Source organism: Staurois parvus, unplaced genomic scaffold (genome assembly GCF_062004578.1).
Source record: "Staurois parvus isolate SC_StPar_1 unplaced genomic scaffold, SC_StPar_1.0 ptg000151l, whole genome shotgun sequence".
Lineage (NCBI taxonomy): Eukaryota > Metazoa > Chordata > Amphibia > Anura > Ranidae > Staurois > Staurois parvus.
The window spans coordinates 1431513-1449002 of record NW_028317947.1 but is presented as its reverse complement, the minus strand read 5'-3'; the positions used below and the strand labels follow the sequence as shown (position 1 = coordinate 1449002).

The following is a 17490-nucleotide window of genomic DNA, read 5'->3' as shown; positions in this document are numbered from 1 at the left end:
ACACAACATCAGCTGTAAAACATGGTGGAGGCAGTGTGATGGCATGGGCATGCATGGCTTCCAGTGGCACTGGGTCATTGGTGTTTATTGATGATGTGACAGAAGCAGCCGGATGAATTCTGCAATGTTTAGAGATATACGGTCAGCCCAGATTCAGCCAAATGCAGCAAAGTTGATTGGACGGAGCTTCACAGTACAGATGGACAATGATCCAAAACAAACTGCAAAAGCAACTCAGGGGTTTTTGAAAGAAAAGAAGTGGAATGTTCTGCAATAGCCGAGTCAATCACCTGATCTCAACCCAATTGAGCATACATTCCACTTGCTGAAGGCAAGACTAAAGGCAGAAAGACCCACAAACAAAGAACAACTGAAGACAGCTGCAGTTAGAGCCTGGCAAAGCGTCCGAAAGGAGGAAACCCAGTCTTTGGTAATGTCCATGGGTTCCAGACTTCAGGCAGTCATTTCCAGGAAGGGATTCTCAACAAAATATTAAAAATGAACATTTATTTATCATTATATTCATTTGTCCAATTACTTTTGGTCCCTTGAAAAAGGGGGGATGGCTACTCTTAAGAGCTGTAACTCCTAAACCCTTTCTCCAATTTGGATGTACATACCCTCAAATAAAACCTGAGAGTGTGCACTTTCAGCCCATATCCATTATAGAACTATAGCTTGGATATGTTTTCGTCAATACCTGAAAAAAAAAAAAAAATTGTGCCTGTGTACCACTATGTATGAACCTTACATACATACACACACATATATACAGTGAAGGAAATAAGTATTTGATCCCCTGCTGATTTTGAATGTTTGCCCATTCACAAAGAAATGATCAGTCTACAAATCGAATGGTATGTTTATAATAACAGACAGAATAGCAACAAAAAATTCAAAGGAAATGCATGTCTAAGAAATGATGCACTGATTTGCTTGTTCATGAGGGAAATAAGTATTTGATCCCCTATCATTCAGCAGGATTTCTGGCTACCAGGTGTCTTTCATACAGATAAACTGAGATTAGAAGCAGTCTCTTAAAGGAAGTACTGCTAATCTCATTTTGTTACCTGTATAAAAGACACCTATCCACAGGAGCAATCAAACAATCAGATTCCAAACTCTCCACCATGGCAAAGACCAAACAGCTGTCCAAGGATGTCAGGGACAAGACTGTAGACCTATACACAAGGCTGGACTGGGCTACCAAACTATCGCCAAGCAGCTTGGTGAGAAGGTGACAACAGTTGGTGCAATCACTCGCAAATGGAAGCAACACAAAACAATTGTCAGTCTCCCTAGGTCTGGTGCACCATGCAAGATCTCACCTCGTGGAGTACCAATGATCATGAGAACAGTGAGAAATCATCCCAGAACTACACGTGAGGATCTTGTCAATGATCTCCAGGAGGAGGAGGAATGCTGCCTATGACCCCAAGAACACCATCCCAACTGTCAAACATGGTGGTGGAAACATTCTGCTTTGGGGGTGTTTTTCTGCTAAGTGGACAGGCCAACTGCACCACATCAAAGGGACAATGGACAGGGCAATGTACCCTCAAATCTTGGCTGAGAACCTTCTTCCCTCAGCCAGGGCATTGAAAATGGGTCGTGGATGGGTGTTCCAGCATGACAATAACCCAAAACAGACAGCCAAGGCAACAAAGGAGTGGCTCAAGAAGAAGCACATTAAGGTCCTGGAGTGGCCTAGCCAGTCTCCAGACCTTAATCTGATTGAAAATCTGTGGAGGGAGCTGAAAGTTCGACTTGCCAAACGTCAGCCACCAAACTTTAATAACTTGGAGAGGATCGGTCAAGAGGAGTGGGCCAAAATCCCTCCTGAGATGTGTATAAACCTGGTGGCCAACTACAGGAAACGTCTGACCTCTGTGATTGCCAACAAGGGATTTGCCACCAAGTACTAAGTCATGTTTTGTGAAGGGGAACAAATACTTATTTCCCTCATGAACATGCAAATCAGTGCATAATTTGTTAGACATGCATTTCTTTTGAATTTTTTGTTGCTATTCTGTCTCGCACTTTTTTAGCCAACTGTGCCACTGCTGGAAACATTCCTGGAATTTGTTTTCCAAAATGCTGCACAGTATCTTTGTTGCAGCTCACTGGATGTCCAGAATGTAATCAAATCTGTTTCCTTTTAAGGCATTTTTTAATTTTGGAAACAGCCAAAAAGTCTCAGGATGCCAAGTCAGGGGAATATGTTGGTTGGTTAAGTTTCAGAAAGGATTTCTGGGCCAATAACTTGTGAACACGTAATGCATTATGTGCAGGAGCATTGTCATGGTGGACAATCCACTTGTCAGGCCAGAGGTCCAGTCATTTTCTCCAAACAGATTCCTGTGACCTTTTCATTTTCCACATTTGCATCCGTTCTTTGCGTTTTTTGCTGCCCACTTCTTGTGTTATAGTGGACATCTTCTCACCTCTCCTTAAACCACCTATGCCATCCACTTTTGCCAATTTTCGTGCAAACTTTTATGTTATTTCGCTGCTCCAAATTCCTGTCACTCATTTTCAGCCACCAGCGCAACACACGTAATTTCTTCTACTACTTCATAAAGAATCAACTGGTCTGTGACCCAGACAAGTGCAAGTTAGAACAAGTTTGAGCGCATATGGTTGTGTGACTCACTTCCACAGTGCTATGCTGCGGGCATTCTGGGGATTAAGCTGTCACACCTCCTACATGACCTTTTGCCTATTATGGCTTATATACACTATATTGCCCAAAGTATTGGTCGGCCTGCCTTTACACACATATGAACTTTAATGGCATCCCAGTCTTAGTCCGTACGGCTCAATATTGGGTTAGCCCACCCTTTGCAGCTATAACAGCTTTAACTCTTCTGGGAAGGCTGTCCACAAGGTTTAGGAGTGTGTCTATGGGAATGTTTGACCATTCTTCCAGAAGGGCATTTGGGAGGTCAGGCACTGATGTCAGATGAGAAGGCCTGTCTCGCAGTCTCTGCTCTAATCCATTCCAAAGGTGTTCTATTAGGTTGAGGTCAGGACTCTGTGCAAGCCAATCAAGTTCCTCCACCCCAAATTTGCTCTACCATGTCTTTATGGACCTTGCTTTGTGCACTGGTGGGCAGTCATGTTGGAACAGGAAGGGGCCATCCCCAAACTGTTCCCACAAAGTTGGGAGCATGAAATTGTCCAAAATGTCTTGGTATGCTGATGCCTTAAATAGTTCTCTTCACTGGAACGAAGGGGCCAAGCACAACCCCATACCATAATCCCCCCTTCACCAAACTTTACCCTTGGCACAATGCAGTCATGCAAGTACCGTTCTCCTGGCAACCACCAAACCCAGATACGTCCATTGAATTGCCAGACAGAGAAGCACAATTCTTCACTCCAGAGAACATGTCTCCACTGCTCTAGAGTCCAGTAGCAATGTGCTTTACACCAACGCATCCGACACTTTGCATTGCACTTGGTGATGTAAGGCTTGCATCTGTTCGGCCATGGAAACCCACTCCATGAAGCTCTCCATGCACTGAAGGCTACATGAAGTTTGGAGGTGTTTAGCTATTGACTCTGCAGACAGTTGGCAACTTCTGGCACTATGCGCTTCAGCATGTGCTGACCCCGCTCTGTCATTTTACGTGGCCTACCACTTCGTGGCTGAGTTGCTGTTGTTCCCAGTTGCTTCCACTTTGTTATAATCCCACTAACAGTTGACCGTGGAGTATTTAGTAGTAAGGAAATGTCACAGATGGACTTATTGCACAGGTGACAACCTATCACGGTACCACGCTTGAATTCACTGAGCTCCTGATAGCGACCCATTCTTTCACAAATGTTTGTAGAAGCAGTCTGCATGACTAGGTGTTTGATTTTATACACCTGTGGCAATGGAGGTGATTTGAACATCTGAATCAAATGATTTGGAGGGGCGTCCTGATACTTTTGGTAATATAGTGTATTTAGATAGATATTCTCTACCTAACAGGGGACACAGAAGCAAAAACTTGACAGGGCTTCAATACTTTCCCATATACAAAAAAAAAAACATACATGCACCAGATACATATCACTTCAGGGTATGATTACATATACAGCAGTGATTGACGGCATGGATAGGAGGAAAGGCAAGTATTTAAAGAGGAGTTCCACTCACCCTGACAAAAAATAAAACTGTAGCTGCTGACTTTTAAAAAACAGCCACTTACCTGTCTTTCGGTGTGTCCCCTGCAGCCCGTTTCACCAGCCGTCCTGAATTCCTGGAGGCCAAACATCTTCAATGTGGGCACCCGGGCCGTGACTGCTTGCAGCTTCACAGCCGGGTACCCACTGCACATGCGTGAGTAGCGCAGCGCTTCATGAATGGCCCTGTAGTCTTCTGGGACCGGTCACATGTCCCAAAAGACTAAAGGGAGGGAGGACACCTTCTCTTTCCGATCACCTAGGCGATTGGACCGGAAGTGGGAGCGGGTACCTGTCAAATTCAGGTACCAAAGGTGCCAATCCTTAATGGGGAGCGGGGGAGGAGTCCTTAAAGCGGAACTTCCCATTTTAGGTGGAACTCCACTTTAACCTCCCTAAACACAGATATAAAACTTTCCTGGGGAATTTGTGCATAGTGTCAGGGTCACATTAATAGAAACATTCCAGCTAGGAATTGAACTCTTTCCTCTTTCATCTGTAGAGCAAGTCCAAGTCTAGCCTATTAAGTGATCAAATACCTAGTGAAAACCTAGAATGCCATCTCTAAATTATTTTGGTTTGATGAACATGTGTCCAATCATTCTGGAAGGTCCAAATAAAATTAGAATGATTACATCACATTAAAATGAAAAGAAAAAGAACAAATATTCCATCATGTTTATAGTCTAACTCCACATTTAAGACCAGGTTACAGGTTATACACAAATTTAAGTTGTAAAATGGTGCCAAGCGGAATCACCCCATCTCCTCTGAAAGCTGCAGGGGTTCATCCCCCTCTACTCCACAGCAGCTTTGATCAAAATTGAAAAAGGAGTGGCTTTCCTTCACAGAGATCTGTGGCACCACAGCAGACAAGCCTTTACTCTCCAATGGGACACAAGTGCAGTCATCACCACACTCAGTCCATTGATACTTCCTACACCTTGGTATGGATGGAAAACTAGAGGAAGAGCTAGCAGGAGCCTGGCGCTGTACACACAAACCACCGATTGCAGCTGCAATGCTCTGCAGGCTCTTGCAAAAAAAATGCCCATTTTTCTGCACATACTGTATTTGTGCATTTATTATTTTTGTTTGCAAAAGGTGGACGTAGTCTTCAATTAAAGGGACAATAGAAAGGCCTGAAATTGCTTTAGGTATATGTTAAAGTAGAAATTAGATTTTCGTAACAGTGGAAACCTTCTGCCACCCTTTTATGACAATGAATATCAGTCAGCCCAACACACACCTAGGGACCTGAGGTTTCCTAGAACAGAACTTTCCTTTAGATTTCCTTTATGTATTCCATGTTAAGAACCCATCCCTAAACATGTCTTGACACGGGAGCACATTACAGTCCCAAAGGGAGCTGCAAATTAGAGATTTATGTTGTAAGAAGCGTATGCATTCAAACCCTCAAAGAAAACTGCCCTCATTACATGACACAACAAAGCAATTTCAATACAGAAACATATTCACAAACACCAGATCACATCTATACAATAAAGGAAAATCCCAATCTATGCAGAGATTTACTTATACGGAGGCTTAAAAGAGTTCGTTACTTTGAAGCAACAGAATCGCTAACAATCAAACAGCATTGTACAATGCTAAGGCCTGGTTCACACGTTTTTTTTTTAGTGTGTTTGGCAGAAATGCATTACAGTCCATTTAACATGGTTTCCTATGGGACACGGTCACATCTGTGCGTTTTCAGCCGCTGTGTTTTTGGAAAGGGTCAGGGACTTTTTTCCGCAGCAGATTGCATTTTTTGTGCAACAGACTTCAATGGAACTGCGTTTTGCTATTTTTCGACCAATAATAAGTATTGAGTGCAACTTTGATGGGACTTTACACTCTCTGGCACCCCAGTCGCATCAAAGTTTAATGCATTTTACATTTTTGAAAATGTCCCTGCACTAAACGGGTTAAAAACACGTGCTCAAAAACAAAAAACACATCAATCACAACACGCATAGGAATGAACCAGGCCTTATAAAGCTAGCTTTTTTAAAAGTCCTATTACTTCACACACCTGTAAATATAATTTTTCTATGTATTTACATACCGATCAAGATGCCCACCCAAAACAACACAGCTGAGCCAAGCCAACACTTTCAGCGGTGCTTAAAAAAGGTTTAAAAACCTGTTTTGCTGGCCTTTTTAAACCTCCACCCGTGGATTCATGTTGATCTATATCAGGGGTGGGCAAACTTTTTGACTTGAAGGCCGCAATGGGTTCATATATTGGACCCGGGGGCCGGACCAAGAGTAGATATAGTAATTCATCCCCCATATAGTAATTCATCCCCCATATAGTAATTCATCCCCCATATAGTAATTCATCCCCCATAGTAATTCATCCCCCATATAGTAATTCATCCCCCATATAGTAATTCATCCCCCATATAGTAATTCATCCCCCATAGTAATTCATCCCCCATATTCCCCTGTGTCAATTTACTTACCTTTGCTCCGGGGGTTCCTCTCGCCGTGTTCCCGCGCCGTTCCGGTCTTCAGGGCGGACTGTGAGAGGAGCCTAGCTCCCCTCACGTTCGTCACGCTGCCCCGCCTACACACATCCTGACAGCGATCCTGACAGTATCACGCTCCGCGGGCCGGATTAAAAGGTCCGCCGGGCCGTATACGGCCCGCGGGCCGTAGTTTGCCCATTGCTGATCTATATGAACTTGGTATACTGTACTTTACCCCTCTGTGGATATTTTTGAAAACGTTACATGTAGCAATTTGGAACACACATTAGACTCATGTATGGAGTCTATACTTTTCTTGTGTTCTGCTGATATCCTCTAAATAAAAAAATAGAATAAAAAAAAAAAAAAAGGAAATTTAAAAAACCCAGTCACCAACTATTACTTCCTCAACAAAGCACAAGCTGGCAAACGGCATTAAATGCGCCCACTTTTCATGCTTTTTCTTTAGTGAAAAGCTGACTTCTTCCTGAAATCTGTATATATGCAGCTGAAATTGGCACTTGTGAAGTGTTAGAATGAGGGTCTTCTCTCTCTCCTGCCCTGCTGTATGTCATCACCTACATTCAATCGCAACAGTGTTGACTGTTATCCCTTTATTTGCAATAAAATGTCATTGAAATTGAATCGTGCTGTTTTCCTGCATTCAGGCACCTGTTGTTTCTCCTATGCGCATACAGGCCTGCAGCAGCCAATCACCTACTTCCAGCCTGACAAAGTAGGAATACAGCCCTGTTTGTGACATCACCTGCCCATCATTGCTGAAGTCCTACCCAAGTGTGACATTATTAATTTATTTATGGTACTTATATAGCGCCGTCAATTTACGCATTGCTTTACATATTTATTACATATATATTGTACATTCACATCAGTCCCTAACCCTCAAGGGACGTACAAGCTAAAGTCCCTAACTCACATTCATACATACACATACTAGGGACAATTTAGACAGGATCCAATTCACCTACCAGCATGTCTTTGGAGTGTGGGAGGAAACCCACACAGGCACAGGGAGAACATGAAAACTCCAGGCAGGTGTAGCCATGGTTGGGATTCAAACCAACGCCCCTATTACTGCCAGGCCGAAGTGCTAACCATTTAGCCACTGTGCTGCCCATCAACCCGTTTTTGCTTTTAGTTTCAGTACATCACTTGTGTGACTGAGGAGGTTCCCATGTCAACTGCCACTGTCTGGGGTGGGAGTTTGTTCCCAAGCCACTCTCCTCAGGACATTCCCATGATCACGCAGAACTGTCAGGAGGGTGACAAGGGCACAGTCCTGTCACTGTCACCATCGCCAAACACAAAATGGTGACATCCAGCAGCATTTCAGCTCCACATGGAAGAAGTTATCTTTGGGGCAATTAAAGACCACAATAATTAGGCACTAAATTAAAAAAAATAAATAATAATTAACAATGTTTCAAGGGAAAAGTGAGTGCATTTCCAAAGTACATTTATAATAAAACGCAGTGGTATAGCTTTACCATGGCAGCTTAACAAAAAAAAAAAAAGAATGCACATTTATAAAGACGTTTTACAGAGATGTGCTTTAAAAATGTGCTTAGAGGGCTGCTGGTTTTGAGACCATTATTGAAGGCCCCCCCCCCACAGACATACAATTAGGACATAAAGGACAAACGCAAGTTAAGGTATCACTGCAGGTGTTGGAGTTACAGGAAAAGTTATAGGGCCATAAATAATGGTTAAAGTACAAGTAAATATCTTGCACAGTTCTCCACTATTAATGACCCTCGATCAGGCCCAATATTCACCGAGAAGTCCTACTCAGAGCCACATAGCCTTTCTCCCGAAAATTGCCCCTTCATTCTGCGCACTGGCATTGCAGCCCTATTCCCCCCATTGGAAAGCCATGCTCATAGAACAGTAAACTAGTCACTAGTACGGCTTTTAAATGGGAAAAGGTTTTGCTACACCGACAAGAAATCCAAGGAGGTGACAGAATTTTCACCATTTCTGCCTGGCGATATGTTCCTTTTAGCATTGTAAAGTAGAACTTCACTCTCTCAATCAACACTGACTATTTTTAACCCATATGCTGCTAGCATTCGTAAATAGAAAGGGAAGTATATCATATTGACTTGTTTTAAAGCTGAACTCCAGGCAAATTTTATTTTCCCCATGCGGTGTGGCTGTGCCCACTCTGCATGGGTTAACTGCTCATTTGTGTCTAGGGGATAGGAGAAACGAGATATACTCACCTAATCCAACTATCCTCCCGGGGCAAGACTGGTCCCTGCCGCTCCCCCCCCCCCAAGGTTTAGTGGATTTGTAGAGTGGACTGTTCCTGATATGATCACGGCTACTATAGACCAGCTCTGTACGTGAGGATGGCAGGAACAGACCACCGCTGGAAAGGGGGGGGAGCACTGTTTTCAGGAAGATAAAAGGATTGGGTGAGCATAGGCTGTGTGTTCACCCCTAGCCATAACGAGAAGTTAAAGCGGAGTTCCACTCACACTGTAAAAAAATAAAACTCATCAGCTACAAACACTGTAGCTGCTGACTTTTAGAAAACAGCCACTCACCTGTCCCTCGGTCCCGTGGTGCCCCTGCCGCAGCCAGTTTCACCGGCTGTCCTGTATTCCAGGCACCGGTATCTTCGGTGTGGGCACCCGGCTGTGACAGCTTGTGGCTTCACAGCCGGGTACCCACTGTGCATGCGCGAGTAGCGCTGCGCTTCCTGAATGACCCCGTTGTCTTCTGGGACCTGTCACGTGTCCCAGAAGACTACAAGGAGGGAGGGTAGGAGGACGACTTCCGCTTCCGATTGCCTAGGCGATCGCAGCGGAAGTGGGAGCGGGTACCTGTCAACTTCGGGTACCCGCTCCGCAAAGGTGCCAATCCTTAACGGGGAACGCGGGAGCAATCTTTATAGCGGAACTTCCACTTTTGGGTGGAACTCCACTTTAACCCATGCAGTATGGGCACAGGCCCACTGCATGGAAAAAAAAATAGCCCGGAGTCCTGCTTTAAACTTTTTTTTCCCTTAGCATTTCTTCAGTTACTTCCTGTTTTCCAGGCCTAGGAAAATTATGTCACACATCCCAGGAGTCTGAGCTTAGGGTAGATGGATTCCAGGAAGTAAATGCTACACGAATCATCTGCCACAGCCAGAAATGCTAGGGGGTGCTTTCAAAGCGATTTCTCAGCAAAATAAAGCATGGAGACAAGCATCATTCTTCTGTGAACCCAGGGCATCTTATGTCGTGCCCCTGGGCAGTGCTTTCCTTTTGTCAACATGTTCCTCAGCACCTGAGCAGTGCAGCACATCTGATTGGATTTATGTTTTGTTTCCCCCTATTCCAGTCCGAGCTTTTAAAAATGTATACAATTGTGAAGTGTTATAACCATTCTGCCTTCCGTTCTGTTATAAAGCACTCATTGCATTGAACTGTTGACACTATAGAAATCATATATAATTATAATCACTTTTTAATAAACACATCTGCATGAACAGGTGTCATCTTAAAATGATAAAGTCTAAACTTTTCTGTGCTCTTTATACTTCTCATCTCAGAATTCTCAATGTCGTACAGTCCTGCTTTCCTCCTGCCTCTGATGGTCCCTCCTCAGTGCTGTGCCTTTCCATTGTTAGGGAGACTCCTTTCTCTTGCAGGATTGTATGGAGCCATCCTTGGATACACACTTCCCTCTGGACTGCTGCCTGTGTACACAGACAGGCAACCCTGAAGAAGGGCCCAGCATTCAAGCCCTGCCCCTGCTCCTCCTCCAATGAACAACTGCGGGCCGATGTAGGACAACAGGCATAAAGATAGGGATGATGGGATGTGTAGTCCCTAAAAAAGGTGATCATTTGACCGGCTCAATTTGCTTTTCCTGGACAGAAGTTTGGAGAAGCATTGCTGAGCGTGAAGTCAGCAGAGATGATCTCATTTGGAAGTACTTTCACCTACGATCAAGGAAAATGTTTTACAGGGGTTATTTTATGGCGGGTTAGTAACCTGTTGAAATGAATAGATGGAGACTTTAACACCCTGCTTGACACAAGCCTCCAACTGGGTCTGAAAGGCCAACTCCACCTTGAGCTACTTAACAGCTGTATTTAGGTTGCAACATGTTGGTGACTGTGGTCCCAGCTGCCTGGAGATCATTGACAAGATCCTCACGTGTAGTTCTGGGATGATTCCTCACTGTCCTCATGAACACTGACACTCCACGAGGTGAGATCTTGCATGGTGCACCAGACCTAGGGAGACTGACAGTTGTTTTGTCTTTCTTCCATTTGCGAATGATTGCACCAACTGTTGTCACCTTCTCACCAAGCTGCTTGGCAATAGTTTGGTAGCCCAGTCCAGCCTAGTGTAGGTCTACAATCTTGTCCCTGACATCCTTGGACAGCTTTTTGGTCTTTGCCATGGTGGAGAGTTTGGAATCTGATTGTTTGATTGCTCCTGTGGACAGGTGTCTTTTATACAGGTAACAAAATGAGATTAGCAGCACTCCCTTTACGAGACTGCTTCTAATCTCAGCTTGTTACCTGTATGAAAGACACCTGGTAGCCAGAAATCCTGCTGAATGATAGGGCATCAATACTTATTTCCCTCATGAACATGCAAATCAGTGCATCATTTCTTAGACATGCATTTCTTTTGAATTTTTTGTTGCTATTCTGTCTCTCAGTGTTACAATACACCTACCATTCGATTTTTAGACTGATCACATCCTTGTGAGTGGGCAAACATTCAAAATCAGCAGGGGATATAAAACTTCCTTCTTCCTTCACTGTATACAGCCCTTTCGAAGTATATGCTGTACAAATCCACTGTTCTAAAATATAAAATTTGAGCTTTACACCTTTTTACTGCAGTCACATGATCACTATTCCTCTGCGGCGCATTACGTAGCGGGCATTGGGCGTGACTATCTGTGCATTATACAAGTCACTTCCATAAGTGACAAACAGCCTCTATTCGTCCCTGTTCCTCACAACAGGGAAAAGTATGTCTAGTGTGCGGCCGGCCTAACATCACTGACAGCAGCTTGGAGTTACAGGACACTGAGCTGATACACACAAGGTCCATAAGGCTGCCACCCACCTAGTCCTGCTGCTTTTATTGAAAGAAGCAGCTGCCAATCAACACAGCAGAGCTGGCTGGGGTGGGGTGTGAAAGCCAGACTACAGGAGGATACAGGTACGCTGTGCTTGGGCACAGGGTCCTGTAACTCCAAGCAGGTTGCACGCACATGCACTTCCCACACTAGAACGGATCTGTTTACATGCTTGACCTGGTCAGATTGCGTTAGGATATAAGGGGGAATTCCGGGATTACCAGCCACATCCGTGTAAAAATAAAAACCGTAAAGTCTCGCTTTATAACATATTCATAAAACCCAGACACATGTTTATTATTAAAGTGAAACTAAACCCTCCTATCCTTTGCTGTCAAGAAAGCTGCCATCCTAACCTCTGATCTGCAACTGCCATTGTGCTGGACATATGATCAGTTAGGACACCAGCCATTTGATTGCTGGACAGTTCCGTTGAGAGCACAAGCAATGTTACAGGTAATATTCACAGCATTCCTTGAATGTAACTGTTCTGGGATGCAGTTAAATGTTAGTTTAATTTTGCGGTAACATACACTTAAAGCGGAACTAAACCCTCCTATCCTTTTCAATCAAGGAAGCTGCCATCTTAGCTTCTGTTTTGTCTACAACTGCCATGATGCTGCACATGTGCTCAGCCATTTGGAGGTTTGACAGTTTGGTTGAGAGCACAAGCTACTGTGACAGTTGGCATTCCTGGCATGCCAGGAACAGAACTGTTCTTTGTAACCAGTAATTTCATGGATTTAGGTGTTTGTCTATGAACCTGAGATAAGCTGCGATCCTGATAATTGCAGCTCACCTCAGATCATTAGCGGTTTATGAAACTGAGAAGCAGAGAACATGTTCTGCTGATCATCTCAGCACACAGAGAATCTGTCATTGACAGAAACGGACAGTTTTACCCCCTCGCTGGGGACTTCTGTCAGAATTCTCCCTCCTGGATTCTCCAGCCCAAAGGTGGAGAATTGGGGAGAGAAGAGAGAATCCTCGGAGAACTGAGGAGGAAAATGACTGACTTCCTTCTCTCAGTCAGAATTTACAGAAATGTTACCCCTTGTCCCACTTTGGGGGGGGGGTAACACACTGAATGTGACCCATTCAAGTGAATGGGGCTGCGTACAATGTGTGCGGTTGCAGCATATTTATCTGACATCTCACATATGCCCAATGCAGTGACTGACCTCAGATGATACACAGAGATGACACAAATCCTCCTACATATGTTGTACCTGTTTATCTACAGCCACCTGTCCCCCTACATTCATTCAAAGTGCAGCAGTTTACACAGGATCTCTCAGCTCTGAAAAGCAGGGGTGATGAAGTTACATCAGTGAGGAGAGCTCTGAAGGCTGATTGGAGGAAAGGGACACCCCACCTTCTACATAGCAACAGAGCAGAGGCTGTCCATCACAGGCTGTGCCCTGCCTTGTCACCCTTTTTCTCTTGGTGTCAGGAAAATTTGTCAGTAGTGATTCCCGTTGATAGAGGAACGAAGCAGCAGACAGAAATGACACTTAGTGCTCTGGCATGAGACAAGCACACACTATAGAGGGATATGCTTTTTTCATACTTCATGTCTGAGGTTTGCAACCACTTTATAAATGGAGATGAGACAAAGCCTCCTCACCACCTGTCCAAAGCTCTCTGAAGTGTCAGATCGCTCTTCAGAGAAAAAGCAGGTGTAAACCAGCCCTACAGCGAAACTAAGCCCAGCGATGTAACAGATTCCCAACACAGCTACATCCAGGCCATGCCCTGAATTATGACTGTTACCCCTGATTCACATCTGCATGGACTCCCATGCAACCGGAACACAAAGGGAATTAGTCTCTGCACCACTTTGGAAATCGCAGTCCGCACGGGAACTGATGTTCCCTGTACGGTTGCAATTTCCAGTGTGGGCACACGGCACCAGCCTGCGGGTCCCACATTCCTCTGGTCAGGTGGTATGGCTGCAAGTATTTGTGTGGGTCCAGCAGCAGCACCACCCAGGGGTTAGGCACATGAGTGCTTATGTTAGCTCCCCACTGAACCGCCAATCCGTTGATGACATGTGCAGCACCATGGCAACTGCAGATCAAACAGAGGCTGCCATGGCAGCTTCCATGTCTGTAAAGGAGGGTTTAGTTCTGCTTTGTACTGGGAAGGCAGGATTTACTTTCCAATCACATGACTAGCGGGACTAGCTGTCACAGTAATCACATGACTAGCGGGACTGGCTGTCACAGTGATCACATGACTAGCTGTCAGTGATCACATGACTAGCGGGACTGGCTGTCACAGTGAGCACATGACTAGCGGGACTGGCTGTCACAGTGAGCACATGACTAGCGGGACTGGCTGTCACAGTGAGCACATGACTAGCGGGACTGGCTGTCACAGTGAGCACATGACTAGCGGGACTGGCTGTCACAGTGAGCACATGACTAGCGGGACTGGCTGTCACAGTGAGCACATGACTAGCGGGACTGGCTGTCACAGTGAGCACATGACTAGCGGGACTGGCTGTCACAGTGAGCACATGACTAGCGGGACTGGCTGTCACAGTGAGCACATGACTAGCGGGACTGGCTGTCACAGTGAGCACATGACTAGCGGGACTGGCTGTCACAGTGAGCACATGACTAGCGGGACTGGCTGTCACAGTGAGCACATGACTAGCGGGACTGGCTGTCACAGTGAGCACATGACTAGCGGGACTGGCTGTCACAGTGAGCACATGACTAGCGGGACTGGCTGTCACAGTGAGCACATGACTAGCAGGACTGGCTGTCACAGTGATCACATGATCAGGAGCCTGTCCTGCCACCTCCCAATCAGAACTAGAGCCCTGGAGTTCACACAGACAGGCCTAATATAATGAGCTGACATTACAACATGCCTAGGCACAGTCACACATGTCCTCTATGGTGATCGTACATCCCCAATAGGACTCGTCCTGGAGGAATGGTGAGGAGGGTGTCAGTCACAGCACAGGGCTCTCATGGATGCAGTGATTGCCTGCCTGTGGGTGCACAGTCATCTCCCGCATCTCTCCACACACTGCACGTCTACCCCACAGCACAGCCCCGGCACGCACGAGGATTAGTGACACACACAGCCGTGCTGCACATGACAGGCACAAGCCCCCCCCCCTCCCGCTGGCAGCTGCCCCTACGAGTGCCTGTCTCCAGCCATTCTACCTCCACAGTGGCCTCCAGTTTCCCCTCGAAGGTGAAGTCTATGAGGTCGGGCTTCAGGCACAGCCCGTAGTTGACGGGCTTGACGTCAGTGGGCAGCCGCTCGAAGGGTCTGCGGTCCGGCATGATGGGACTCCCAACTCAGCAGCCTGTCACGAATAGAGGAAAACCGCTGACTGCACCGCACCGACCCAACCGAGCCTCCCTGCGAACACCAACTGACTGGCTAGGGGCGGGGCCGCGCAAAAAACGGAACGTCATCACGTCAAATCGTTTCTAAGCCAACCCTGTGAGGGCACGCCTACCGTGCCAGGAACACCCAGTACGGACGAACCCGCCCTCCATTGCGCTAGTCACGCCCCGCCCAGCCGCCAAAGGTACGCCCAACTCATCGCTCTAATGACCAGAGGGCTACGCCTATCTTTGGGACATGCTCAGTTGCCGCGCTTTTACCTCACTGTGGTGGTGGTTGTGTGAATGGACCGTACTACCGATCAGTAATAATGGCCTGACGAGGAAAGGCGGAGCTATGTGAGCTGGCCTGGATATTATTTACAGTATTCATAATAAATCTTCGAATTAAATCATTTATTTAAAAAAAAAAAAGACAAAAATATGAATGAGCTAAGCATTTAGTCCAGTGGTTGTTATATCTCTTTTTTTTAAATCTCTATAATTATTTTATTTTTTTATCTTTAAATTTTTTATCTTTTTTACTTTATTTTTATTTGTTTATCCTCCTTTTATTTTTTTCTAATCTTTTTTATATATTTGTGTATATGTGTACAGCCTTGAGCAGCTGCATGCACAGGTTTAGCTGGCGGCCATCAGCATTAAAGTTCCACTCTTTGACGCATTTTGTACAAAGGCATGCATGCCCTCAGGTCAATGGGGTTGACCTCTAGTGGCCATGTTTAAGTAGCGGCTTACTGACACGCACTTATGGATTGGGGGGACTCATTTTTTTTATTATTTATTTACTGATTTTGCAACTTATGAATTGGTGGAACTATTTTTTTTTTTTAATTTATTTACTGATTTTGCAACTTATGAATTGGTGGAACTATTTTTTTTTTTAATTTATTTACTGATTTTGCAACTTATGAATTGGGGGAACTATTTTTTATTTTATTATTATTTATATACTGATTTTGCAACTTATGAATTGGTGGAACTATTTTTTTATTATTATTATTATTTACCGATTTTGCAACTTATAAATTGGGGAACTATTTGTTTATTTTATTTATTTACTGATTCTGCAACTTATGAATTTGTGGAACTATCTATTTTTTTTTTATTTATTTACTGATTTTGCAACTTATGAATTGGTGGAACAATTTTTTTTTTTTAATTTATTTACTGATTTTGCAACTTATGAATTGGTGGAACTATTTTTTTTATTATTATTTATTTACTGATTTTGCAACTTATGAATTGGTGGAACTATTTTTTTTATTATTATTTATTTACTGATTTTGCAACTTATGAATTGGTGGAACTATTTATTTATTTTTTAATTTATTTACTGATTTTGCAACTTATGAATTGGTGGAACAATTTTTTTTTATTATTTATTTACTGATTTTGCAACTTATGAATTGGTGGAACTATTTTTTTTTATTACTATTATTTACCGATTTTGCAACTTATGAATTGGGGGAACTATTTGTTTATTTTATTTATTTACTGATTCTGCAACTTATGAATTTGTGGAACTATTTATTTATTTATTTTTTATTTATTTACTGATTTTGCAACTTATGAATTGGTGGAACTATTTTTTTTTATTATTATTTATTTACTGATTTTGCAACTTATGAATTGGTGGAACTATTTTTTATTTATTTATTTACTGATTTTGCAACTTATGAATTGGGGGAACTATTTTTTTTTATTATTATTTATTTACTGATTTTGCAACTTATGAATTGGTGGAACTATTTTTTTTTTTATTTATTTACTGATTTTGTAACTTATGAATTGGTGGAACAATTTTTTTTATTATTATTATTTACCGATTTTGCAACTTATGAATTGGGGGAACTATTTGTTTATTTTATTTATTTACTGATTTTGCAACTTATGAATTGGTGGAACTATTTATTTATTTATTTTTATTTATTTACTGATTTTGCAACTTATGAATCGGTGAAACTATTTATTTACCTAATTTTTGCACATTAACTAATGAATTGGTGGGACTTTTTATTTATTTATTTACTGATTTTTTTATTGCACATTAACTAATGAATTGGTGGGACTTTTTATTAAGTGCTCATTTTGCACATCAGCTGAAGAATTGGTGGCATTTTTTTTATTTACAGAATTAATATAAATTGTATATTTATGTTTTTTGGTAATTTAGTAAGGTTTTCATTTTACTGGTTAGCGCTGCATTCTTTACACATTTTCCATACATGATTTTGCATATTGATTTTTATTTGCAAGCTGCCTGTTCCCTCTAAGCTCTGACTTTTCTTTTCCTTTAAAATGAATTACATTCAGGAGACTATCATGAGGTTATCTAAAAAAAAAAAAAAAACCTC

General features: G+C 43.4%; 1 protein-coding gene across 1 annotated transcript in view; it reads right to left on the bottom strand.

Moving 5' to 3' along the window:
* NPEPPS (aminopeptidase puromycin sensitive) overlaps positions 1 to 15184 on the bottom strand; it is a 135401-nt gene extending 120217 nt beyond the window's left edge. The window contains exon 1 of the mRNA XM_089674315.1: positions 14945 to 15184. Within this exon, the coding sequence (XP_089530441.1) occupies positions 14945 to 15067 (123 nt within the window). The 5' untranslated portion in view covers positions 15068 to 15184. The remainder of the gene's footprint in view (positions 1 to 14944) is intronic.
* Positions 15185 to 17490: the final 2306 nt, after the last annotated feature.